Source organism: Rhea pennata, chromosome 3, assembly GCF_028389875.1.
Source record: "Rhea pennata isolate bPtePen1 chromosome 3, bPtePen1.pri, whole genome shotgun sequence".
NCBI classification, from domain to species: Eukaryota; Metazoa; Chordata; class Aves; order Rheiformes; family Rheidae; genus Rhea; species Rhea pennata.
Window position 1 is genome coordinate 36,834,632 of NC_084665.1, and position 27,785 is coordinate 36,862,416.

Here is a 27,785-nt window from a genome sequence, read left to right on the forward strand (position 1 = left end):
CAACGCCCCCCCTCCCCTCCCCGCCCCGCCCCGCCCCTGCCGGCCGGAGGTGCCCGGCTCGGGAGCGCGCGCGGGGCAGCCGGCGGCGCGCACGCGCGCGGGTGGGGGGGGGGCGGGTCAGGGGAGCCGGGGCGTCCGCGCAGGCCGCTGGGACCCCCGCGCCGCCGCCGCCGCCATCATCATGTACCGCTCCAGCAGCGGCCGCTCCGGCCCCTCGTCCTCCTCCCACCGGCTCAAAGAGGGCGGCTCGTCGGCGTCCCGCGCCTCCCGCTCGGGGACGTCGGGGCCGGGGCCAGGCCGCGGCCGGCCTCCCCCGCCGCCCGCCGCCGCCGCCGCCGCCTCGCCGCCGCGCTCCGCTTCGCCGCGCCCGCCGCCGCGCCGCCACCGCTCGCCGTCGGGCCACCGCGGCTCCTCCCGCCGCTCCCCGTCGCCGCACCGCAGCAGGAGGTTGCCGTCGCCGCCGGGAGCGCCGGGGCCCGGGGCGGCCCGGGGCCGCCGGGGCAGCGAGCACGGAGACAGCAGCAGCAGCAGCCGGGTAACGACCGCGGTGCCCGAGGGCGCCGGGGGCTCCGTGCGGTGCGGGGTGCTGCTGCCGCCCCGCGGGCTGTCAGAGCCGCCGGCCCCGGCCCCGGCGCCGCCGCGTCGCCGCCGCCGGGATCCTCGCTCGCTCGCTCGCCCGCTCGCAGCGGCCTCGAGCGCTCCCTTTGCGGAGGGAGATGGGCCATTCCCCCTGCTTCCTAACAGCCAAAGCGGGAAAAATCACTTGTTTCCATTTAAAATGTTTTTTTTCCCCGCTTATTTCCGTTACATTTTTTTTAATCTGCTAGAGCCATTTTAGATGAGACTCGAAGATGATGCTATCTCTTACCGATGCAAAGGATGCCTAGATAGTCACTTTCCTTTATTAAACACGGCTTAATGCTATTACATGAATATAGATTAATTTGTGGGACGATAACTTTTGAAATAGGATGCTGAGTGAGTTTTTGTCTGAGTTCTTCCAGCTGTCATGGATGTACAGAGGATTCTCAGATTCACATCTTGAGAGTTACTTACTCTCTGATAATCATTGCTTTGTGGTGTGAACTGGGCAAAAGGTGTTTGCGTCTTCTTGCTCAATCTAAGCAGAAACTGATTTGGGCATGTGAAACTGTGTTTTTTTGCATCTGAAGTGATACTACCTTGGATGAAAACACCTTCATACTAATCGGAAGTGTATATTTGTAGGTTTTTTGAACAGAGGACGTCCATTCACTTTCTGTGGTTACTCCTTGATGCTGTGGTTGTCTTGTCTGATAACTGTTATTGGCAGCGCATAGTAGATTCACTGTGTGTTTGTATTGCACTGAAATAAGAGATTTTAGTTTTGTGCTATCTTAGGCTGTTGTTCCATGGTCGCTTAATCCAATATATGCATATGTTAAAAGGAACAGTACATTCACTGTTTTCCCTTCATTCTGTAGTCTGTTCTGCCCTCCTCCTTTGTGCTAATGCTTGTGTTTCTGAAGTTGCGGGATGAGCTGATTCGAGGAATCGATCTGGCTGAAAGTTAATCCAACAATAGTATGTTGTCTGCTATGATTCACTGCATGGTAGGGCCAAAAAAAAAGAGAGAGTGAGATTGTCTCTTTTGATGGCAGTACAGGTTCTTGTTGGATTTTGGATTTTCTTGGAGACTTTGACACAGAAGAGATTATAGGTGATTGTAGTGGAGTTAGCACTCAGCTATTGGAGCTATTTGTTATTTAAAGGTGAACTACCCTGAAGGTATGGGAAGATAATGTTGGATTTGACAGTTAAGATGGGCTGATAAATTTGCCTCTGGTTGTTTGTTGTTATGCTGCTACAGCGTTGTCCTACTCTGTCTGTGGGGTAGCTCAGTACATTAGTACATTACTAATAAGATCCAGGTTGAAAATAATTAATTTTTTTAATGGAGGTCATTTTTAATCTGGGTCACGTCAGTTTATGTTGTAGCTTCCTGAACAGTCACATTGTCGTAAATGAACGGATGAAAAATTGAGATGTAGGAGCAGAACTTTAAGAAAGTTCTTCACCATCAGTCAATCTGTTGTTTAACTGCATTCATGCAAGCCTGTGTACCTGTGCAGATTGTAAAGGAAACTTCCAATCTTGAACTTGTTGGTGGTTCAGACTTGAAGGAGTCTTTGACTTGCTGCCTTCTAGTCCCCCTGCAGAAAAACTGTTAACACTTTACACAAATATTATTCGTCGCAAAGGCTGTTCTTCCAGAGGTATTTTGCAGCCTTTTGCTCCAAACTACAGTAGTCATCTCAGCAAATTGTCCCAGATTCTTGATATTTTTCTTGCCTACTCTAATTTCGTGGAAGAAGGATAGAAAAATTACTGATCTTTGAAATTAGGCTCTAGCAAGTTAGCTTGTACTGAATGGTAGCGTTAAATGTAATTTTTTTGTTTATTTACAACAAGACTATTCCTATATTTAAGGAAAAACTTTCTCTAGGAAACAGCTATCACAATAATGAGGTATGATTTAATATAGCTCTTGAACCTGAACTGTTCACTCTTGGGGATATGTTAAAGCCTAATGTAGGTAATTCTCAGAGGATGTATATTGTACACATTTTTTGCACGGAAAGTTTGTCCAGTAAAAAGTGTTCATCCATCTAACACTGTTTATTTGAAAGTGATGTTAAAAGCAGCAAGTATGCAGACATATTGCTTTTACTTTTTAGAAGTACTGTTTAGAAAATCAGCATTAATTAGAGACAAATAAAAGCTGGGCTTATGCTGATGTTTTCCAAACTGTGGAACTAAGTGTGATCAAAACAAAGCAAGTAGCAGTGATGTTGGGTCAGGGAAAGTTTTAGTAAAGTTTAGACTTTACTTAAGACTCCCTCTCTGGAAGTATGAGGATATAAAGTGAGGAAATGAGGAAGGTTACATAAACATGTAAGTCGACTTTTGGAGCTATTGCTGAAAGGAGGTGAGTTGAAACAGAGGACTGAGATGAAAAGGGATTCAAGCTGCAACAAGGAGGGGATGTATATGCGTAAAGGTAGGTAGAAGATGTAGGATGTGGAATGAAGACACTGATGGGATAAGGGCATGGGATTGAAAACCAGAAAATATTTAAAAATGAGCTCTGAGCTCGTGTCGGAGTTACTGTCCGTTCACTTCATATGAATTGGGCTATGGACGAGGCACAGTTCTTTGAAGTTTCTTATTCCCTCTTCTTGATTCTGAGAGCTGTATTTCTGAGATGGGGTACACACGTTCTCAGGGTGGCAGAGCGTTGTTGCCCGTTTCCTTATGTATAACTGGGACACTGAATACCAGTGGAGCTGTATATTGGACATTAGAGGTATTGGTAGGGTAAGTCTCTTTGTAGTTGAGGAAAACTGTGGGAGCTGGAAGAGTGTGGAGTGATAGCAAAGATTTGGGGAAGTATTGAAAACTGTAATGAAAAAGATGGATGTCAAAGCTGTGCACTGAGAAATTTTGGTGGATTTTATTTGTTCTTGCAAGGCTGCCACATTCTTGTACTTGTCCCTACTGACCTGCATTCTTGTTCTTTTTATAGTTTCTCTTAGCTCCTTTGCTTTCTTGTAAGAAAGTTAGCTGAAAATAGAGGACTGACATATTTTTGCATCAGTAGAGAAAGACAAAATGAAGAGCTATTATGCAGCCTGTGTGTTTTAGCAGAGGGTAACTACCGTTTAGGAGTCGGAAGGGAAAAAGAAGTAGTACAGTTCAGAGGTTAATATTGACTAGTAGTGTTGATTGACTTTACAAATGGAAAAGCTGTTAAAACTTAAAATTTTGAAACTAAAAAAAACCCCGCAGAATTCAAATAGGAATCATTTTAACTGCTGTCTCTGGGAGATCTGTTTGGGGATCATGTACGTATTATTGTACCTTACAGAGGTTTTAGAGTACTGTTGGCAACAGCACAGGAACAGTAAAAAGTCCTGTGCCTTCTGTTCATTTGCACAAACTTGGGTTTTAGGCAGGCAGTTGTCTGCATTTCCGATTTAACTTGCTACGTGTTTAACATCCCAAACTTTCTACATGTTTCTTTCTTTTGCCATGAAGTTTCTTCTGAGTTGTCATCATCGCTTCTCTCTTGTCTCTGGAGATGGTTGTCGTATATGTGCCAAACTTGCTGACAGTCTTAATGGCAAGAAGATGCCCCTCAAGATAATCACTTCTACTGGCAGCCCTCAAAATTCAGTGTTGACCGGGCATATTTGAGCCTTTAAAGTGTGTTTATGTGAGACACATGCACTTTCTATGTTATAGCTCAGCCAGACTTTCCAGTGTTGTACTATTCAGCGTGGTAGCTCTTAGATAGTAATTTGAGTGTCTTCTGATAAATACTTGGATTCAAATTAGTGGAGCAAATCAGAAATCGATAACATGTTATCTTAGAACAAGGTTATGTGCACAATGGATTCTAGCATAGATTTGTACTGCAAGTAAATTTTTTTCAGGCACGTTTGTGAGGGAATTCTTTTGCTTTCTTGTATACTGTCCTCCTTTTAGTCTCCTGGAGAGTTGAGCTGAACCTGCTGCATCTTCTCATGGTGGACAGTTTGGATCCAGACAGTACTGTGCACCTGCAGCTTGCTGCTATGGTTTTCACCTGTGAAAGCAATATGCAGTGCATGACTGGTTTGGCAGAACTGAAGCTGGTTCATTACTTCCTGTTAAGCGGAGCCTGAACCATGTTGGCTTAAAAAAATAAGTATCTCTGTCTTCTGAAAACCTCATCTGTTTCTTACAGAACTCCCCTTATTTTAATCATTCATGGATTCTGGTGCTGTTTTCTAGAAAGTTTTGAGGCTAACTATTTACACTAATAGTAATGACATTTTCTATATTGAATATGTTTCCAAAAGGAGGTCTGTTTAGAAGCAGTTAGCTCAGGCCTTCTCTACTGTAACTTTTTCAAGGGCAATTTACTTAACTCTGATTTAGCTCTAACAGCTAATAGGAATTCTACTCTAGAAGGTCTCTGGCATTTTTATTATTATGTCATGTTTATCTGCTGAAAGCAGCATGAGACAACAAGAAAACTGTTGGAAACATCAGTGCTAGGAAGCTCTTTGTTTGCACTGGTTTATCCTTTGGTTCATGTTGTTATTAGAGCTGGAAAGGCACAGAAATCCAGACACTTTTATTAAGAAATTCCTGGCACTGTTTTTTTATGCAATGTTTGTTTAGCTGTCTCTCCTCTTCGAAGAGCAACTTTGGGACTTCTTGAAATTCTCTCTGTTCTTCCACCTTCGAAAATAGTAGTCTATTAAAGGTATCTTGGAGTTTAAAATTTCCCTTCTAGCTAAAGTAAATATAGAGCTTGTTGCTGGCAGCTGGTATGAGAAATTCATAGTACTTGGTGCTCTCACCTTTCTTTAGGAACTAGAGACAATTGAGGTGTTTAGAACAAACGTTCTTCTTTTTTTTATTATTTTATTTTATTGATCCGTCCGCTCCAAGTCTCATATGTTAAGCAAAGCAGGGTCACTTGCCTTTCTGTAGCTGAGGTTAAAATTCTCTGATTGACGGGCTTGCACTCTTTCTTCAATTTACAGAGACGTTCACCGAGTCTCCGCTCTGAATCTTCACTGGAGCAGAGTTTGCGGATTACTGTTGGTAATGACCGGTATTGCATTGGCACACCAGAGCGAAGGAGGCTGCCTGATAGACTGGGCTCACCAATTGATAACCTGAGTGACAGGTATGGTCCTCTGCAAATGGGGATTCAAGTGTGAAACAGTAAGAACATGGGAATGGCTGTACCGGGTGAGACCAAATGTCTAGTTAGCCCAGTGTTCTGTCTCCAGTAGGGGCCTGCAGTGAATGCCTGGGAAAAAAGGGAATAGGGCAGGCATGCAGTGAGGCTTCCCTGGAATATTCCCCCAGCCTCCAGCAGCTTGAGGTTTGGGGTATTCCTGAACAAAAGTTGCTGTTTGTGGTCATAATAACTGAGCAGATATTTCTTTTGTGAATTTGTCACCTGTTCATGGAATCCATGTAAATTACAAGTGACGAGGGTATTTTTCAGTAAGGAGTTTCACAGCTTAAGCCACCTTCTTCAGTTTCTTTTGAACCTGCTTGATTCTAATGTAAAGGAAGGTTGTTTATGGATAGTGTAAAGCTTCAGCTTTCTCATTTATTGGTAGAACAACCTACTTTCTTGATTTTTTTTCAGAATAATCCAGAAGAAAGCCCGCATGTAGCTTGAAGAAAATGTATTGTTCGGGCTTTAAAAGCCCTGCTGAGGGGAAGTGAATGTAGTCCGACATCATATCGTATATGATAAAAAGGTGTCAGAATACTTAGGGTCCCTTGATTGAAGAGACACATAGTTAATATACAGACTTCTTGTATGTTGCAAATACTGCTCTGAACAGTGAAATGTAAATATTAGTAGATATTGTTTGGAAATCTTTGCTTTTAGTAGGAGAAAAGGTATAACAAGGCAAAAGAAGTAAAATGGCAACTTTGTGCAAATAAAATTGCTTTTTTTATAGCTGAAATGCAGAAGTTAAAGGTGGAGTAGCTTGTGTGCCTGAGCAACAAGTCACAATTTCAGGTCAGGGATAAGCATCAAGTGGAAAGGAAGCAGTAAAATATCCATTTTTGATGCAAATATCCCCAGCTGTAAAACAGAAAAAAAAAAAAAAAAAAGAGGGAAGTGAGCAGAATTCTCTAAGAGAATTTCCTGTCTTTTTCAAGTGTAAGAGTAAGTTTTACCAGGTGTAGAAAACCAAATGAGAGTTTAGTTTTCAGTACGGCAACTTTCACACCTTTATCTCTGTTCTCTTGGGATCAGTGTTCCACTTGTAAATCCCCTGTGCAGTCGGAGTGAAACTGGTGCATATACCCAGGGGAGAGCACAGTGGTTGGAGGGAGCAGGAAATGGTATGTAGGAGAACTGGTATTGTACTGCTCTGGCAAATGAAGGGGGTAGGGATTCCCCATTGCTTCTTCTCCAGGGAGGTTTTATATTTGTCCTGTTCTGTGGGTGTGCTTCATGGTTAGAAGCAGCATCACATACCACAAACTTTGTTTTATCGTAAGTGTGAAAATGATTACTGTGAAGGTCTTTATCTCTTTGGTAAGTAAAGAACTTTCACTTTATCCGTAGTATAGAGCCATTATAAGTTTTTTTTTTTAAAAAAAAAAAAAAAAAAAAAAAAAAGAGGGTAGAAGAAGATGGTCAGAACAGACTCCTGAGAAGATATAAAAGTGACAGATGAATCAGAATGAGAAGAGAAAGTGAGACAAAATAGTCCTCAATTTTCAGGTGGTTTCCCATATACTTGTTGTGTAGAGGAGCAATAGCTTCATGTTGTTAAGTTTTACATTTTTTTTTGTCCAGTGTGTTTGTGTAGGTTGCACTTGCCTGTGTTGTGCTCACTGTCCAGAACCTTGAAGTGTGTGACAACCTGGTCATCTCTTAGCTTTTCCTAAAGCCTCTACCTATTGCTCATTCTAACTTGCAGATTTCTTTGGTTGTTTTTAAAGGCTGCTTTGTAGTTGGTTAAATGCTTTGTTTATACCTTCTTTTCTTTACATTTTTTTCCCTCTGAGAAGCTGCCCTGATACTGGGGGGCTGACTGAGTATCTGTCTCTGGGCTTTAAAAGTAGCTCTTGCTTTGAAACATATTAGCTTTGATACTGAGCACATCATATTCTTAGTGGGCGCATAGTCTTTCTTACTTTAAAAAAGGTAGGGTATTTTCTGAGAATGTCTTTTCAGATTTTGAAGCAATTGGAGCAAACATTTCTGAATTTAGTTATTCTCAGATATTTTTTTTTTTTTGAGCTACTCAGAGACTTCAAGCAATCAGTTTTACAAATGATTCTCTGGAATTTGCAAGGATCCTTGGGATGCTAGAGGAGTTCATTAGCCTGTAAAGGAAATAAAATATCAAAGGACAAATTTCAGGGGTGCTTTTGGATTCAGGAATGCTTTTGGATTCTCCTTCAGTGGATTCATGGATGCCCCAAGAGAATTTCCCTGTGGTTGTCCACTTGCAGGTTCATCCTAAAACATCTGTAAGAATTTGCACCAAGTTTCTGTGGCAGGTGATTTCCTGCACATTTCTAAATAAGCATACTGAACACCGCCAGCCTGTGACTTCCAGGTCCCCTAAAGCAGCTTTCATCTTCTACTTCAACAGAATAATATATTAGTCCTTTTTTGTGTCCTAGAATTTATCAAAATGAAGTCCCATCCCTATCAAAGTGAAGAATATATCTTATCCCCCTCTCTTCCATCTCCCCCTCTCTCAGTATTTTTAGGATATTCTACTACTCTCTGAGCAGAAGTAAGCTATTCAGAGCATCCCAGCAATTCTTTCATCTGAGGTTAGTTCAAAAGCTTAGACCATATCACTGCAGAGACTTGGTCTATATTAAACTGTGCTCTGAAATAGGCAATTTGGCATAATATCAAGAGTGACAGTTGGCTGCATTCGAACGACTCCTTTGGCTTCCTGTTCAAAGACTGGCTGTTTAGGTGGAGTCCAGTAGGATGCTGATAGCAGAATATCAATGCTTATTTCTGTTTCTGTGTAGACAAATAAATAAATAAATTGCCAAAAAGCAAACTTACCTTACAGTAGTCATGGTTCTTTGAGGCATTGTCAGTACGTAGTTTGTGATTTCCTACTGTAAAGTCAAGTAATTTATAGATTATATATTGGTGAAGACATGAGAGATAGTTGGACTGGTACTACCCTGTATCCTCTCTGAAAGTTGCAGTGTCCTTCAGTGGACATTGCTGCCCCACAAAAACACCCAAACTTACCAAGAGGGACGTATCTCTGTTGGACTGTATTTATAGAAAAATCATTTTGAAGAACCTCAGTTTCTGTAAGGCAAATAATCCTTTTACTCACACATGTATTTAGCCTTTGCATCTGATATGTCTGTCTTAAATTTACTTTTCTTCTATTCAGAGTGTTTCTGGAATATCTTTCTGGTTTTAAGTATGTTAGATTTGCTATTCTTTTCTTTCCAAAGTGTGATTAAATATTTCCATTGTTTTGTCAGTGCAGTCAGCACATTTGCATTGCAGGTGACACCTGGCAATCACACAAGCGAATTACTTGCACAAAAGTCAGCTGAATGTATGTGGTGAAATGCATCTGTTACTTCACAAGGTGTGTTCATGCAATTTGTCCAGGTATAGCAGGATCTAAGGAAGAGTGATGGTGACAGTGGAAAGAGACATTTGCTGACAGAATTAAATAAATACATAAATATTAATAAATATTATATAGTCTATGAACAGCAGCATTCATATATGAAACCTAATTCCAACAACTTCTTAGGTGTTTTGGTGCTTTTGGAGGGGGTGGAAGTGTGTAGTTTGCTGGAGAGTGGAGAGGTATTGTGTAATATTGTGGATATTTGTGTATACCTGTACTCTGACCCACAGGACACTAATGGAATTCTCAGTATGTTAAGATGTGTGCATCTTGGACTGGATAAAACATTCAATAATTTATGAGATTATTTGAAGCAATGCAGATCAGAGTAGATACTGGAAAATGTAAAGTGAAATTTTGTGTTGATTTTGTTCTTGAATTTGTTTATATAAACTATGAGGATAACTATACTCGAAAATACCTTACTTGGTCTTGTTCAGTATTTTTTAGTCTGGTAATTTTATTTGTGTGGGTTTTTTTCTGGAGGAGGGGTTGGCTTGTTTTCTTTGTTTTTAAGATGATGTATGTCACTACTTCCTCTGTCACTGCCCCCCTTTGAAGGGGATGTTGTCAGTAGGAGGTGGTGATGTTTGGGGAATCAGGCAGCCATGCATAGTTTATCTCTAACTTGATGCATTTATCACTTGGAGAAAGTTTTCTCTAGGGTTTCTGGTCCCATTGATTTCATTTAAGCAGCACTCTTGTTTCATGTTCTTGGAGAAGCTTGCCAAATTTGATATATTTGAGAATGAAAACAAAGAAAGCAGGAGTTGGCGATTTTAAAGTAATTTGGTTTGTTTCTGCCTGATTTAAAGGCCAATCCCAGAAAAGTTTCTGGAGGTGGGGAAAAAGAGCTTCATTAGAACAGTACTGCTAATTGGTGGTGTTTGTAGGCATCAGTCCAAAAGAAGATCTTCCAAGAGATGCAGCTATTTTGGTAGTACGCCAGATGGAAATCCACTGTGTAAATAATGCAGGGGCTGGCACAAAGGAATAATGCTGTTAAATTTACTGTCTCTCTTTCTTAGATGTCTTCTGGAAGATTTTTGCTTCGTTTTGGGTATAGTGGTTCATGTGATTAGCGACAGACCTGTTTACAGATCTGTTGCCAACAGAAAACATTGCTAGAATTTATGGTGTTTATCTGCAGCTAAAGATATGATAAAGATCTTGTTTGGTGTGCCAGCATGAAATTGAATTATACTTTGAATAATTCATATGAAATGTGACCTTGGCATCTCACTGGGTAAGGTGAAGAAAGGGATCATGGTCTGAAACATTATAGTAATGTTTTTGTTTGTTTGTTTTAATGTGTAGTCTTTCTCCTTCGCAGAAATAAACCCTTCCTATCAATGTTTCAAGGCTCTCCTTTTGCAGTATAAGGTAGATTATTTACACTGCATTATTTGCAGATGACTTCACAGGAAGGAAGTAGAATGCCATTAAAAGCAACATTTGTTCTTCCCCACTGCCTCCTCCCCTTTAAGTATATAAAATGTTGCTTTCTGTTTAATCATGGAGGTGATATTCTGAAGCTGATTTGGAAACTTGTTACTCTCCAGCAAGAGTAAGACTTAATTTACTGTGATTTGAGGACCTACTTCTATACTTCTCTTACGCAGGGATGACATGGCGGATGGTCCAATATTCACCAGAGGTCTCTCATGCCCTCGGGGCCTTGAGAGATACCCATCACATGAAAATCAACCATCAAGTCCCTTCACCATGAGACATGATGAAGACTACTGTAACCGAGATGTTTTCCTCCACCGGTCTGATTATAGTCCACACTATGGTCGTCGAGAAGAGCTGCCTCGTGGATCTGATAGAGACAGTGACAAACTCAGGAAATCCTCCTATCCGTCAAGGCCAGAAGAGAGAGGACGAGAAATAAAGCGGCCGCGATATGAAAAGGATGAGAAGATCCATGGTGTGAGTGGAGATCATCAAGGTTTCTCATCAGGAACACGAAACTATCGCAGACGAAGCCGCAGTAGGAGCCCAAGCCCATCCTACCTAAATGAAGAATTCAGAGAGCTTGACCGTGCCAGGAGGAAAAGAGAAGAAGAAGAGCGCAATAGAAACTTGAATCATGATCTTTCAGAGAGTGGTTATGTGATCCCTGGTTTGACTAACACACTACAGACTTCCGAGCCTCGATACACATATAGGCCTGAGGAAATACCATCCATGCCCAAAAAATCAATTTTGAAGAAACGAGTGGAGATGGAAGTAGAGTCTCCTGTTCAGGTTTGATCTCTCTGTCTTTAGATTTCTACTCTCCAAAACAATTGCTTTGTGATGCTACAGCTCAGTTTGATTTTTAAAACAGAGAAGTCCAATCTATATATTTTGTCCTTTGAGAGGACAGATAATATTTTTGCATGCCTATGCAAGCTAAAACTGCATTAGGAACTTTCAACTGTGAAGGCAGTTAATCAAGAATCATGTGTATATAGAATTTGAGACCTAATTAAATGTCCTTGTTGAAATTTAGCCCAAGATGCTGAGATCAGGCCCAGCTTTATAGAAAGTGCCACGAGCCTTTTATCAGCCCGGACAGTCAGGACATTGGTTGAAGATCTCTGCCTGTCACAATGTCTCTGTTTCTGTACAGTTTTAGAAAACTGCCTGGTGCATTCTTAGTACCACTAGCTGAAAACACCCTTGAGTTTCCTTGATTTTTCCCATTTGACTATAGGCTGAGATCAGCCTTACTTAGTTTGTATCCAAACTATACCTCTTCAGTTTAAAAATTAGAGCAGTTGGAGTGGTATCCAGTTGGGACCACTGTGATAAATTGAGTACTTTCTTTTCTCACATTTTAGCATATCACTGATGATTTGATTGTTGTACTCATCTGTCTTGTTTTGTAAGTGGCGTGTTTATCTCAGGAAGTGTTCCAACATGTATTTTTGGAAGACCTGCTTAGCATAGCGTTAATGATGTAAACCTGTGACAGACAGCTGGAAGTGACTAGAGTAAGCTCAGTATAGTTGCTTTTACCTGTCTTAAGGCATGATACTGTATTTGTGTGTGATTAAACTCAAAGCATAGACCTCTTTATCTTACAGGGTTTAAATTTGAAAATTTCAAATCTTAAACTTGCCAGAAAATCTAGTAAAATATGATTGTGATTTTATGTATTTTCTTGGATAAGCTTTCAGTGCTAGATGTGACATACCAGAGTCACTAGATGACTCGTTTTATATTCTCCATTTTCTTTCAAGTGTATTGTTTTTTCTAACTTTTTTTTTTTAATTGTAAACTTGAAGAGAAATTATCACCTTTCTTTGTTCTCTGAGGTAAGTACCCCCCCACCAAGTATTATAGTAAATAATAACTTCTCTTTTTTACAGCCTGAAGGCTTTTCAAGCAGTTCTGCTCCCAGCAAAGAGCCTCCTCTTCTTTCTAGTCATTCTTCTTTGTCCCAGAGCAACGACGTGGCTCCTTTTGCCTCTGAAGTGGAGAACTTTCTCAAACGGTTTAACAAAGACTCTGTCGTGGAGTCTGCAAACAAGGAGCTGCATGACGGTTTTTATGAGTGGACCCCACTTTCTGGGACTCCAAAGGACACTTTCACATTTGAAGAAAAGTTTGGGAGCTTCTTAAGTCACAAGGAGAAAGTAGAACCCAAGTCAGACCCTGCTGATCGCCATACTGACTTTTTGCTGCCTCATGAGAGAGCCAGTCAGGATGGCAGTGGTTTCTCCCGAATTCTGGGCATGATGGCTGATTCTGTCAGTGCTCAGGAGAAGAGGAGACGTAGTTTTCCTGACATTGAAGATGAAGAGAAATTTCTTTATGGTGATGAGGATGAAGATACCAAAACTGAATCTGTCCCTGTTCAGAAGAACCCAGTGAGTTGTGGTAATGAGATAATAAGCCAGAAAGTGAGTCCACCTCCTTCTGCTGCTCCAGCTGCCAAGCTGGATGCTTTAGAAGAGCCTAATGCTGAGTACGCAAAGATCCATGACTTACTCAAAACTATTGGACTTGACATTGGTGTAGCTGAAATTGGAAAACTGGCTGTTCGTACTCAGGAACGCCTTCATGGCAAGAAGTTGGCATCTCGTTCTCCTGATCGTCGCTCTTCAGATCCTCGCAGACTGGACTCATGGGACTTGCGTCGTAGCCGGAGTGATACTCGATCTCCAGAATCAGGCCAGCAGCGCTCAGCATCACCTCCTGTCTCTTTCCAGCAGTCTAAAGATGCATCCGCTCTTCAAAAAACAGAATATAATAAGAGCAAACCAATGGGACAGGAGATACCCCCATGTGCACCAGAACAGCCTCTTCCTTCTGTCTCTCTCATTCCCTCAGTTCCACCTGCTCCTGCTAGTTTACCACCTACACCCACTTCTGTTTCACAGTACCAAATACCCAATTATTCCCAGTTCACAGCCACTCAAATGCCCCAAAACTATCCACCTCCCACAATGGCCCCTCCAGGATATGATGCATATGGGCATTATATGGCTTATGCAGCCCCTGGTTGGCCCATGTACCCCCCTACCCAACAGCCTAATCCTACGATGCCAGAGGCTCATGGACTTCTTACTATGGCCATGTCAGCAAACCCGACACGTCCTAATCTCCGAGTGATTGAGACAGTCTCTATGGGAAAAGATGTCCCTGATTTAAAAAGAGATGGTTCCGTGCTTGTTCATGTCCCCACTACTCCAGCTCACTCCAAGGTACCCCTTCGACTGTCTTCACACCCTCTCAAAAATACCACAGAAAAGATGTCGGATGAAAAAAATAGGGCAGCTCAGAAGCAGAAGGTGAGTATATTGTCTGTAGATACTAGGATAAGTCACTTGAATTTAGTCTATGTTGTTTTTGGTGTATATTTTTCAGCTCTTTCTAATACCTGAAAATATGTTGAACTGCTTGCTTGCTAGAATAAAGGCTTTTCCTTCTCAAATACACATTTTTTTGCCTGAATGGTTCCATTTTAAAAACATTTGGATTGAATTTGCTTTTGTTAATGATTCCAGACATTAGTCTCTAGTACTCTGTGATAGTTTTAAAAAATACCTTTAAACCCCCAATGCTGCATGCCCCTAGCTTATGGCTGAACCGCTGAATGCAAGTGGAAAGCTGAAGTTCTTAGGGCTGGACACACACACAGTAACCACAGCCTGTCTTTAGTCCAATGAGTTAGATGAGGTGTCTGAGTAAAGAGCATGTCCATGGAGATACCTGTTTATTTCAAAAGCTCAGTAGCTGTTCTAATTTAGGTGCCTAATGCTTGATAGAATGGATCTAAGTTGTATTTGAGGAGATGCATGTTCTTGGATATGAAGATATCTAAGATATGGATCTATGTATATCTTGGATATATGTAGTTTGAACTGTATAATAACACCACAGTGATAACTGTATTAGAGATTTGTAAATACATACTAAAGGATGCAGTCATTCAGCTGTATATAGTTTTGCCTCTGCATTTGTTTTAATTACCTCTTATAAGAATCACAAAATTAGAAGAAATTAAGGGAAATTGTTCTTTATGCATCTGATACCATTTTAGATAATGGATTTTGTATTTCCCTTAAATAGTTACGTTTGGGTTTGTATGGTCTTTAGGGAGGAGGGAGGAATAACATTTTATAATAGGAGATGATAGTCAATCATAATAGGAGATTTCCAGTCAAAAGACTGGAAAAATCCTACAGTTGTTTGGGTTTTCAAACTGGTGTTAATTTGATCTTTGTTGCTGAATAGGGACGTATCTGCATTAGAGAGACTATTTCAGTATAGCTGTGCTAATGATAAATTGTGTTGGTAGATTCTGCTCATAGAAGAGCAGCACATGGCAGAGGCTGAAGGATTTTTACTTACTCAGTTATATCACCCTCCTTAGAATAAATCAGACCATGGAAAGATGGACCGCTGGATCCAAGAGACTCAAAAGAAGAGGTCGCTTCCAATTTTTGGTCTGAAATAGGCCCTCTGCTTTTTGTTTGAAATGACCTAAAGAGGAGTGCTTACACAAAGTGCTACACCAGCAGATAAGTGAGCTTTAACTGCTTGCAGGAGTAATAATTTCTTCAGTTGACACAGTTGAATGTTGGTGTTAAGGGAACTTGGGCACTTCTGGGAGAACTGTGTTGGCTGAAGGTGCGTGGTTTCCTCCTGCCCCTGACATACCCAGGAGCTCACTTATGTATCTGATCAGAACTACTAGGGCTTCATCTGTGCTATAGATTTCTTTGGCTTGGGCCTGGTCCACAGATTTTGCTTCTGTAGCTGGGGTGGCTTGGAGTATAAAAGCTTGCATCCTTCAGCTGATGTCTCTAGGCTTGCAAAAAACCCAGAACAATCATAGCTGTATTGACAGATTTTTTTTTCTGTTTATTGTTTTTTTAATCTTGTGGCGTTCAAGAGGTAGGCTAACTGTGTTGGTAGAACTCCTTCCTTTGGTTTGTGCTGTGCCGGCTCTAGAGACCTTGCCAACATTTACTCTAGCAGAGTGGTAGTGATTCTGTAGTGAAGAGAAGGCCTTGGATCAGTTCTTGTTTGTTTGAGGAAGAAGCAATTATTAAGGTTTAGGAGCATTGTGAAAGTAACAAATTGTGATTTGTCTCTTGAAAACTGAAATTTGAGAGGATGCTGAAAGAACTATTCAGAATTCATTTTAACTTATTTCATTTTAACTCATTGTTTTTCTCTGCAAGAATTGATGAAAAATGATGAAAAATCTCTATATGAGCTCCCCATACCAGTGTTTATCTTATTGAGCAAGAAACTGACTGCGTCCAGGTGTTTAATTTCAGATAGTTATGCATGCAGAATGTATTTGCTAATACAGTTGAGATCAGAGTGAAACAAAAGCCTAAGTAATAACTAAAATAGGGCAGAGTCAAAGCAAGAAGCAAGCTGAAGGGCTTTGGGGTCTTTTGTCACTGGTGAAATATGCCCCCTGTAAAGATGCTGCATGAGTTTTCAAGAGCAGGTCAGCACTAAGCTTACTCACCTCTCTAAAAAGGCAGTCAGCTGAGCCTGAGTGCCTTGGGAAATGGTCTGACAAGCAAAATAGTTTTAGGAAATGCAAAATATTGCATTTAAAAATGGATACATAAGCTGCTAATAGATCAGTGTGAGCCATATTCTTTGTCTTGTCATATCAATGGTTGAATTACAGAACTTGAACTGAAATTTATGTAGTGGTACATGTTAGTGGCAGCAACAGCGTTAATAAATTGTCCTACTTAAAACCGGGCAAGAGGAAAAAATCACCTTCATAGGGCTGAAGTGTGAATACAGATACAGTTACTGGCAAATGCAGAGAAAGAGGTGTATTTATTCAAGAACATTTTGAAAATACTGGTTAATATTCTGAAAGTAGCAAACTGAGGCCTTGCTGTCGTTATGCAAGACTCATTAACTTGTGTTGGGAAGAGAAGAAAATCCAGCCCTCTTCTAATCTGTTTAGGTGATAGAAGAGAGAGAAAAACTGAAGAATGAACGGGAAGCACGGCAGAAGAAGCTTTATTATTTAAAGACTGAATTGGACAGGCTTCGTAAACAACAAGGTACAGTCCTTCCGCACCCTCATTTTTGTTTTTCACTGGGACATGTCACAAATCCCAGTATCTTCTAGGAGATGTGAAGACCAACAGAATAACAGTCTGTATTTTAAAACTAATGTTTTGAAGCCCTGGACATTATAGAACTCTTGAGAAAGCAATGGCCTAATTAGTATACTAATAGTAACTATGTCAAAATATAGCTGTTTAGCTGAAGCAGGCAGTTGCTCAACTTGCACCTTCTTTGACAGCTTCATAGGTTAAATGAATTTTACTCTCTGCATTTTAGTGTTTCTTTAGAGAAAGCGAAAAATGCTAACTGAAGACTCGCCAGAGTGCCTTTCAGTTTTTCATGAATCTCATCTGGAGAAGGACAAGTCCTCTCTGGACATTACTGACTTCTTCTTTTATGTCATTTTCAAACTTCTGTTTGACCCAAGTAAAAATTAATTTCTCTTACCTCTGGAAATAATCCTGTCAGGATTTAATTTAATCTTAACTCACAAAACAAGTATGCTTTTTTGATCACTCAAGAAAATAGTGATTATGAAATTGGTTCTTTCTCTTGAGGATTACAGTGCTTCTGTTAAGGATTGCTTTAATATATACCCCTATAGAGGTGGATCTTGCAAATCTAGTCTTTCTGATCCTGAAAGTCAGTTCTGCCTTCACAGCTTAGTCAAAATTTAATCATAATATTTTATATTAGTATTTTACTTGTTGCTGGAATAGTTGTACAGATCTTATAACTCCTTTTCTGTTGCATTTCCAACTCTTCTACTTCCTTGATTGGCTCAGGAGAGATGTTGAGGAAGAAACGTCGTGAGAAGGATGGACACAAGGACCCCTTGTTAGTTGAGGTGAACAGGCTACAAGAAAATATTATGAAAGAGATTTCAGAGCTGCATAAAGAATCTGATGCAGCAGAGAAGAAACAATCTGAGCTTGATAAAGTAGCCCAGATCCTGGGGATTAACATATTTGAAAAATCCCGGAAACCATCTGTGGAAACGAAAGATTCCTCAGAAAAGAACAGCAAGTCAGACAATACAAAAGGTCTGGAGAAAACATCTTCCTCCAACAAGGTAAAATCTTCTGGCTTGTATGCTAACAATCCTTCCACTAGGAGAAGAGGGCACTGGGGAGACAGCTTTCCCAAACATTTACTAGAAAATCATTTAATGTCATTTGTTATCACATCTCATATGTTGATTTTGATCATTTATGTAGGTGAGAGTAAGTGTATCAGTGATTATAATTTCTCTCAAGGTTCGGGTACTGCAGTACCACTTACTGTTTTTGATCTTGGTTTTGTTGAGTTTTTAGTTGAGTTGAACAGTAGCATGCATGTGTGTAGCAGTTTCTTTGCAGTTCCATAAAAAGAGGACAAGTGTTTTTTTCTGTTGTTTTTTTTGTTCCCTCACCTACATTTCTGGCATGCATAGCCCACCCAGGAGGAGTGCTTGTAGCAGCTAAACTCTGTGATTTTTGGAGTGTATTAGTCTTCTCACTAAGTGAAGATATTAACAAATCAGGCAAAACTTAAATATGATTGTTAGCTTAACATCATTATTACATACATGTTACACATTCTCTGTAAAGAAATGTCAGTAGGCATCATTATGGTCTCTCTGGTATGGTCTATACTTATGGAGTGGTGGTGACCCCAGAATAGACTTACTCATTCCAGAAGATAATTTTTACTCTAGAAATAGGATATGTGGTAACAGTAGCATCTAAAAGATTATGTATGTGTCAGGAGATTGATTATCCTCCTCTTCAAATATAAATGTAGCAGGTATAGCTGGTGGGAGGTGGTAGATGTTTTTTGTATAGGCCTGACCTTACTGTGCATTTTTGCAGAGAGGAAAGGGTTAGAAGAGAAAGTAGTATGTCCTACGAGGTCGTTGAAATCTGTATCCTGTAAACTTTCCCTATGTTTTGTTTTGGTCTGGTTCAGAGAACTCATCTAGTCTTTAATCTTAAGGCTTGTTTTTGTGTTTTGATTTTGTTGTTTCGTGAAACATCAAAGTCTGGTATTCTCTTATTTTCACAAATTATTTGCATCAGGCACAATATCATTGGAAGTGGGCAAGAATGTTTGTTAAATCTCACAGCATATTAAGTTATGTTGCTTTCTTTTCTGGAGATACGGCATGTGTGAATGTATCTTTTATTATTTTAAGTTTTGTTGTTTTTTTTTTTTCTCGAAACTCCTAATGACTTCATCCCTGTTTCATAGTTCCTTATTCGAACATGGAAAATTCTGTATTCTGGGTAGGAATATGTAATATCTTCAGATATCTGCAGGCACTAAGGACACTGAGCTTAGTCTTCAAGATTCAGTCTGTAATTCTGATAGTTAACCCTTCTTTTTAATGAAAATAAAGATGGTGCAGGCATTCTGACACTGACATCGATTGACTTGGCCAGGCTAAGGGCAAGAACATATATATGTCTTTCTGTTTATTTGTAAGCTATCTTGCAATCCCTTGCTCTCAATCTGTATTTGTATGTTACAGTTACACAGTCATTGCAAGGGTGAAACTAGTCTTGTTGTACCAAACAGTCAATCTGTTCTGAGTTCTAAACAGCAGCAAATTGAAAGGCCCTTTGAGATTTTTCTCAAGGTTCTGTTGATACTGAGCTGAGATATTGTGATATACCTGCCATTTACTTTCTGCTAAATTTAGAAGCAGAAGATGGAGTTAGAGACAGCTGTCACCTTTTTATCTGAGAAGCATTGTCTTTTCTAAAGTTGTGATTGAGGTAGAGTTTGTAGGATATAAAGAGTGGGTGTATGTCTGTAAATAATAAATAACACTTCTCAGACATCATGAACAATCTTTCTTGCACTTCCTGTAGATCATAAATTGATCTTTTCCTTCTTTGAGAGAATGTCAGCCATGTGTCCTTGTAGCAAATATTCACTGGGTCACTTCCTACTTCATTTCTAAGAATGGGATTGGATTGCGATGTTGATGTCTGTGGGGTGCGTAGCAGCCTGGGTGTCTCTTCATTGTTTGATTTGCAGTGTATGTTGCATGCAGTGCTGTTAATAGCAGAGAATCCGTCCTTGTTTATCAAAAGGTATTTCATTTAAAGCAGTTTTTTTATAGTGTTCTGAATCTACTTAAGTAAATTGTTTTGGCACCAATATTGAATAACTTGGAAATTGTGCAACTAACTTGGGTCTGCTAAGTTAAGATGTTATTTTTTCCAGACTGCCGTGCAAATTAGAAATGATAACATGTTGGGCTTTCGGCCATTCAGAATGTAAATCAAAACTCAAAATTCACAATCCACTATCTAGAACTGATAATCCAAATCAGCAGGGCTCATTCACTATTTATCTCCAGGATTGTTTGTTTTGCTACTCTGAAATGTTAGTGTTTACATCAAGATTCTGAGCTAAACATACTAATTTTGGCTAGAGTCCTGAAATGTCCGTGTTTTACTGTAAAGCGTCTTTCTATAAAAATAAATGTAAGTGTAAATACATGTGTGTTTTAGGCACAACATGCTTCACCAGATTTATCTAGGTAATTAACAAAATGCCATGTTTCCCTACGTATTAAACCATGAGTCTTCTGGAGAATTCAAGTGCTTTCAAATAATCTGATTAAGCTGATTGAGTTAAATACTTCTAGTTAAATAACTCACTTCCTTTTTCATTCTACTTTCGTCTAAGCTACATTTACAGTAATTTCTAAATGCTTTTAGGGTAACCTTTTTAGGTTTTCCTGGCATTGTTTGACTAGTATTGTAAACTGGAAATACTCAGACCTTTATATGAAACCCATAAAGTGGGAAGGGTGCATGCCATAGGGGATTTGTTCATTGGTTCCTTGGTTACCTGCCAACCATCCGGCCATTACATCTGGGAGCCTTACTGGAAGCTCTTCACTGTGGCAACGCAGCATCTTAGTCGGCAATACCAGCTCTCTGAAACGGTGGAATTAGCCTGGGCGCTGAAAAGCAGGTGATATATATTTTTTTTGTGTGTGTATGGCTTCTGCTGGAGGCAGGTTCTGAGTTCCAGAGCATTATGTGTGTTCTACTGTGTCTTAGAGAAGTATTTCCTTTTGTTCAATATAGGAGTCAAAAACGACTAATGAAAAATCCAGAGGTAGAAGCCCGAAGCCAGCAGAATCCTCTTCACAGTCGTCCAAACATCCTTTCCAGCTGGCCAATATTTATGAATATTATGATGCAGGGAACCATTGGTGCAAAGACTGCAATACCATCTGCGGGACCATGTTTGACTTTTTCACACACATGCATAATAAGAAACATAGACAGGTATGTGCTAGGCTTCTTTCACTAAGTGCGTTTCATATTGCTATAAAGATTAACACTAAAACATACATCACAGAACTACATTTTACAAGAGAGCCTGAAGTAGTAATGAACCCAAGAAGCAGCTTATCAAATTCTTTTTCCTAATGTAGGACTTCAGCAATTTTTACAACTACCAGCATGTGTTGACTAGTGTAAATGGGGCTTTTGTGTTCAGTTCACTTTGGACCTAATATTTGAGGTTTTTGTTTCATATGGTATCTGCACTTTGATCTCAATCATATTTTACCTTTTTCCCAGGTTATTTTCTCATAATAAATTTCAAAAGGGGAGGGGAAGAAGAGTAAAACATAGTTCTTGTAATAAATAAATAAATAAAAATCAATGTGCAAATGTTTAAGTTCAATATTCTAAAAGGATGTTAAAAAGAAAAACAAGTTTACTTGCCTTGTTAGTTTAATGTATGAGCCTGTATACCTCTGTCACTGTGCAAATAGACCCTGGATCCTTACAACAGACCTTGGGCTTTGAAGACCCAGAGCGAGACCAAACAAGACTCCATAAAACGCATTGATAAGATAACTGTTCCTGCCAAAGGTATGTTAATTTTTTTTTTTCATCTGAGTGTCATCTCCCTTTGCCCCTCCAGCAGGTTCCAGTTGCTCAGAGAAAGAAAAACTATTTTGTTTTAGGAGCACATATAGGTACCTTGTTCTTAGGCAAATGGCAAGTGATTTCATTTCCTGGTTGTTCTTGTGGAAAAGGTCATGGAGTGAGAGTGCAGGGAAAACAGTATGGTTCTTTCTTTTCCTTTTAGTGTTAGGTTTTTATTTTAGTGTTGGGTTTTTATTTTGATTGCTAGGCAATTTTTTCTTTAGTGTGGTTCTGAAGCAGTTTAGCATTCCGAATAAGACCATAATGGTTTAGTGTGTTCAGCCAGGTCTTACGAAGTACTTCATATAGTCTGCAGCAGAATCTTCCTTTCAATATATTTTACGTAGAACTGTCCCTGAAAGATCAGTACTGTGTAGTTAGTAGAGTCTGTGAGTACAGAGAGTCTAAGAAAGCCATTAGAAAGAGGCTGTAAGTGATTTGGGAATTCGTATAAAATTATAGATCTGACTGAACACAATCGGTGGTCTAAACAGGCCTGCCAGTGATCGGTCTTTGCTTATTAATCTGTTAGTTATTATAAGTTCAGATCTCTAAATTTGTAATATGTACCCAAGAAAGGCATGCACTGCTGTGTGTTAGACAATTATAGTGGGTTCTGTAGACAGAAGAATGCATCTGCTAAACTTCAATGAAAATGTAGGTGCTTTGCTTTTTTTTATAAACCAGACGTTTAATGTTTGAGCAGACTACACCACAAAATGAAAAATACATAAGGACTGTAGGAAATATTAACCTGCTTGAATAGATGATAGTTTTAAGATATAGAAGCACTAAAAATAATTTTCTGAGCCATAATAATTAAGCTTCTTCATTTTATCCATTTGCCTCTGGTACTTCTCATTCTGTAATCAGAAGGAGAGCAGTATTACCAATTCCAAAAGTGTGAACAGGAACATTGCTGGAGGTTTTGCCATTATTATTTGATATGTTTATTTGGCTTTATTAAAAACTTGCCATTTATTTTGTTCTGTTTCTCTGATTGTTTTCTTTGGCCATTTCAGGCTCTGAGTTTCTGATTCCCATCACTGGATATTATTGTCAGCTATGTCATGAATTTTTTGGAGATCAAATCTCAGCAGAACAGCATGTGAAAAGTCATCCCCACAATGAGAAATATAAGGTTGGTACCTGGTGTACCAGGAGTGAGTTGTTCCCTTTGTTAGTTTCTGCTTGCTCTGTCTGTCTTCCTTTCCTTTTTAAGAATTACATTTGACTCCTCAATGTATGTGTATTTGGTTGTCTTCACTGTCTTGCAGTGAACTAACCAAGCAGAACTTCCTGCTACACAGAGACTAATCTTCCATCTGTACAAAGTTCAAATTGGTTTTAAGTCCCCAATGATGATTTTCAAACTCTTTTACAAAGTGACAGCACTGCTGCAAGCCACCACTTCACGTTAAATTACAGAACGTGGGGTTTGCAGTATCTCAGTTTCTTGGTTGGAAGAAGTTCTCTGTTCTCTTAGTGTTGAAAAGGCACTTATTTAATGAATGAGAGTTGTTCCAGAGCTGTGATGACCTTTATTTTTTTATTTATTTATTGAGAAACAGTTGCTAAGATTGTACCATTTCTTTCCACAGAAATACATAGATGAAAACCCACTCTATGAAGAGAGGAGAAATCTAGACCGTCAAGCTGGATTAGCTGTAGTCCTGGAAACAGAGCGCAGGCGGCAGAGTGAGCTGAAACGGAAACTGATTGAGAAGCAGAAAGAAGAGAAGGATGAGAAGAAAGCAAAAATAATAAAGAAAGAGGAAACAAAGAGCATCCCAGAGCTTGGAGAAGGGACTAATGAAATTCAAGGAAAAATAGATTCTTCTGGGCGAAAAATGGGTATCAAACTTAAACTGAAAAAGGAAGAGAAAGAGGAGAAAAAGGAAGAAAAGAAAGAGGAATCGAAAAAGGAATCACCAAGTCAGTCTTCCTTTGGAAAATTCAGCTGGAAAAAGACAGAGGATAAAAACTCAGGAGCAGCTATCTCAAAGGAAGAAAGTATAGAAGGAAACAAAGAAAAAGAGGAGAACAAGTGTCAGTCTGGAAAACTCCATGCCAAGCCCATTGAAATAAAGCTGTCTGGGAAAACTGTTATTCCACACACTAGTCCATGGACACCAGTTGTTTCCACATCAACACAAGCAAAAATTTTACCCAGCTTACCAGTCCCCACCATGATTTTCAGGAAATCTGCTGCTGCAACAGTAAGCAAGCCAGCACCTTTGAACACCTTCTTATCCATAAAATCTTCTGGAGCTACCACCAAACCACTGCCAGTGGTAAAAGAAACCAATGCAGATCTTCTTCTGCCTCCAGATATCATCTCAAAAGCTTTTGGTGGAGAAGAGGTGATTTTAAAGGGAACAGAGGATGATTCGAAAGCAGCAGAGAAAAATGAGACTGCTCAGACTTCTGATATACCACCTCCACCCCCTCCTCCACCTGCAGTCCAGCAGGCTGCTGTCATCCCTGCGGATGAAGTAGCTCCAGGTGTGTCTGAAAGCGAACAGACGATGCTGGCAATGCCTGTGAGACCCCCTCCACCACCACCACCACCTACTGCTTTTAATGAGCAGGCAAAAAAAGTAGAGAAACGAAACTCTTGCTTGGCAACAGCCAATGCGAAAGATCTCTATGACATTTTCTACAGTAGTGGTGGAAAGGGTTCAGCTGACAGCAAACCTGCAAATTCAACACTTCTAAATGGAGAAAACTCTACCCTAGCAAAATCTGCAGACTTATGTGCATTTTCTAGAACAAGTAATAGTTCATACTCTTTGAAAGAGGATTCCCAGAATGCAGTTACTGAATTTAGCCAAGTCCACTCAGCTGAAAGAAGCTCAGAACTAGAGAAAATTGCAATCCAGGAAACTTCAGTACTTCATACTGAGATGAGCACTGATGTTGAAAATGGAATTCAGGACGCCATAGGTCAAAAATCCCAGACTCCTCTTTCAACAAACATTCAGACTAAATTGAAAGAGGAGGATTCCTCACAGTGCAGTAATCAAGTAAAAGGGAGTTGGGTTCTTGGTGAGAATCAAGCAGAAATGAGCAAGAAACCACTCCAGCTACAACAACCAGAAACACCAGTCACAAAATGGCCTAAATCAGAACCTGATTCTGGTGTCCAGATGCCTGCAGAAATAAGACTTGTGGATAAAGTGAGTGGAGAGCAAGTAGTCAGTCAGGAACCCTGTGATCCACATACAATGGAGGTCCAAAAGGAAGTTGGACAGGGAGATGCAAATAATACTGCAGTTACTGAAACAAATATCCGTGGTACCTTGGAGAAAGATGCAGAGATGAAAGACTGGGAAGTTAGAAGAGTAAAGTCTGAGCTTAGCTTAGAACACCTGAAGACTGCATTGCCTGAAACACAGAATGAAATTCCGAATCTGTCAGATTTCCATTTGGCAGAGGAAAAGTTAAGTGAAAGTTGTAGAACCAATTCAGATGCTGACAGTCCAGCCTTGTTCTGTGATTCTGAAAACTCATCAGAAGAAAAAGCTCTGCCATCAATGGCAGAGCAGAATTCTGTTGATGCCTGCTTAAAAGATGTAAAATTGAAAAGTGTTTCTTTGGAAGTATCTCAGCCGGAGGTCCTTGGTGAAGGTTCCCAGATTTCAGAAACACAAAATAAGTTTTTAGAATCGACAACAAGCCCAGGTGATTTGGACGCTTCCAGAATAAGTAATAGAGAAGAACAGGTCATCATGCCTAGTTCTTGCTGTGAAAGTGGTTGGCAACGATCACGTACTCCAGATGTAGAAATAAAAACTGATTCTAATGAAATTAATGCTTCAGATTTGAAAGAGAAGCAGCCAGACATATGTCTCACCACAAGGCAAACTAGAGGTAGTGTGTTAGAAGCACAAGAAAATGTTAGATGTGAACCTTCAGGCCATGCAGTATTAGGTAACCAAACTCGTAAGGAGGAAGTCTCTTGGTTAGTCAACTCCTGCACAGCAAACATTGTTGAACTCAGATCCAGTGTAGAATTAATAGTTGAAGTTGGAAAAAAATCTTTAGGACACACTGGATCTGATGCGATATTAGATGATGGTTTTGTCAAGAGAGATGCAAAAGAAGTAGGGACTGTAAGCTTTTCTAGGACTCACTCTGATGTCCAAGAGTCAATAGTTGCTCTATCAGATTTCCATACAGGGCATCTTTCTGAAGGACCGATCCACCCTACAGAAATAAAGCATGAGATTGCAAGAACCTCAGCAGGCAACAACTTTCATCTGAATACCACTCACTTAGGATTTAACACTGAACAATCTGAAAGTATCTCACTAAATATCAGTGTGGACAGTGAAAAAGATTCCTTGAAATCAGAAGACGTGAAGCATAATGAGATTCCCTCTGAGAAAGCAGAACTGGAGTTCAAAAGCATTGATTTTCATTTGGGAGATTCTAAGGTAAAGCGTGAACACTTCAGTATCTTTACAGCAGGCCTTTTAAATGAGAATACTGAAGTTGTCCCAAAACAAGAAAATATTGCATCAATTACACTGGAGCCCAGTAAGCCTAACAAGCTGGGCCTTGAAAAACCAGTGAATGGAACAGAGGTTACTGATTTTGTTACATTAAGTTCTGGTAATCAAGAAGAAAAGTTTTGCACCCTGATTTCTAAAACAACTGTGTCACAACTTGGATTGCAATCCTCAAATAGTAGTACTACAGAAGAGGTCATGCCAGTTCTAGAAATGCAAGGCGTTTCTCCCATGTCTGAGATACCTCTGCGAGTAGAGAGCAAAGATGGCACTGCTGAAATGCCATCACTGAGCTGTGATGGAGACAATGCAGAAAGTGAGGTTTCTGGACATGTGGAAACTTTCCTTCCTGGGCTCGAAAAAATGCATGGAAAAGAGGGTGGCTCAGGAGGCAAGGGAGTATGCACCATCCAGGATAAGAAGACTGAGCAAACAGAAACTGCTGACGGTAGTTCGGAAACTACAAGAAATTCAGGAGTTGCTGAAAGCTTAGCAGAAAGCCCAGTGGGTTGAAATGAACCCAGCCTATCCCAATATTTGCGGAGCCAGAGCTGGGATTATATATATGTTTTTTGTTTTGGGTTTTTGTTTTTTGTTTTGTTTCAGTTGAGGGCTTCAGGTGTATTTTGCATCCTGCAGGAGGACTCGACTAAAGTGAAACTTTCGTCATCAGAAACCAGACACACACTTTATTCTGTACATAATTAATTGTGTAAAATGTTTTTTCATGTGAAATTTTTTGCCAATTTATTTTCTACACTCTGCTATTAAAATGGAATCTCTCGTTTATAATGCGTGCGTCCTTGTTGTTTATTTTGGGGGATTTTATTCTTTGACAATTCTCGGATGATTTCCAGCTCACCCGATTTCTGTCAGTAGCATCGTGAGTAGCCCAGTCTCTGGAACAAGCTCAAGAACAGCCGTTCAGAAGTTAAGGAAATGGAGACTCTTGCAGAAGAAATAAAACTGATAATTTCTTTAAACTGTAATGCATGTTTTTTTTTGTTTGTTTGGTTTTTTTTTACTTGTTTGAAATGCAAAAAGTGTGATTAGAGGTTTTTTTGGTTTTATCTGTCTCTGTGATTTGCAATTACTGTTGTATTATGTCTGTACTTAAGCTGTTTTATTGTATTGTATAAGCACATGTATGGATGCCACATCAGTAAGCAAGGGGAGGAAAAACTATCCTGGCTGACTTTTGGAGAAGAAGACTAATCGGTAAGGCTCTGTGGCCTGACGCCTGGACCATACATATTGAGGTCACTTACATGATTTGAAATGGGCTTTATTTCATTGTACTGTGATCCAGTAACTATTTGTGTTAAATCATTTAGCAGCTGGCCAGCTCTGAAGAAGCAGAAGATCAGAACCGTGGTGTCAGGAATTGGACTCGCTTCATGTGATACAACACATGCATGCCTACCCTGAATGGTCCTTGAGCTATTAAAAGTTCTAGTGTGATGGTTCTCATTTGTATAGCTTGTTAAAGATTAAAGTATTAAATGTGTTTGCTTGGATAAATATAACATTTTTATTTGTAAATTGTTTAAAAAAAATAAACATATGGTGGTCAACAA

At 39.9% G+C, this 27,785-nt stretch overlaps 1 protein-coding gene across 2 annotated transcripts; it reads left to right on the forward strand.

Moving 5' to 3' along the window:
- The first annotated feature begins 112 nt into the window (after positions 1-112).
- ZNF318 (zinc finger protein 318) lies at positions 113-27,785 on the forward strand. Of its 2 annotated transcripts, XR_009957887.1 has the most exons (11): positions 113-535; positions 5,577-5,722; positions 10,829-11,456; positions 12,566-13,990; positions 16,648-16,747; positions 17,540-17,826; positions 20,840-21,043; positions 21,538-21,637; positions 22,717-22,835; positions 23,296-27,426; positions 27,543-27,785. XR_009957887.1 is itself a non-coding variant. In XM_062572043.1 (10 exons), the coding sequence occupies exons 1-10, from the start codon at positions 182-184 to the stop codon at positions 26,719-26,721; spliced, it is 6,789 nt and encodes a 2,262-aa protein (XP_062428027.1). In that variant the 5' UTR covers positions 113-181; the 3' UTR covers positions 26,722-27,785. The 2 variants fall into 2 exon arrangements, 1 of the variants encoding a protein (XP_062428027.1); XM_062572043.1 differs by having other exon boundaries at positions 23,296-27,785.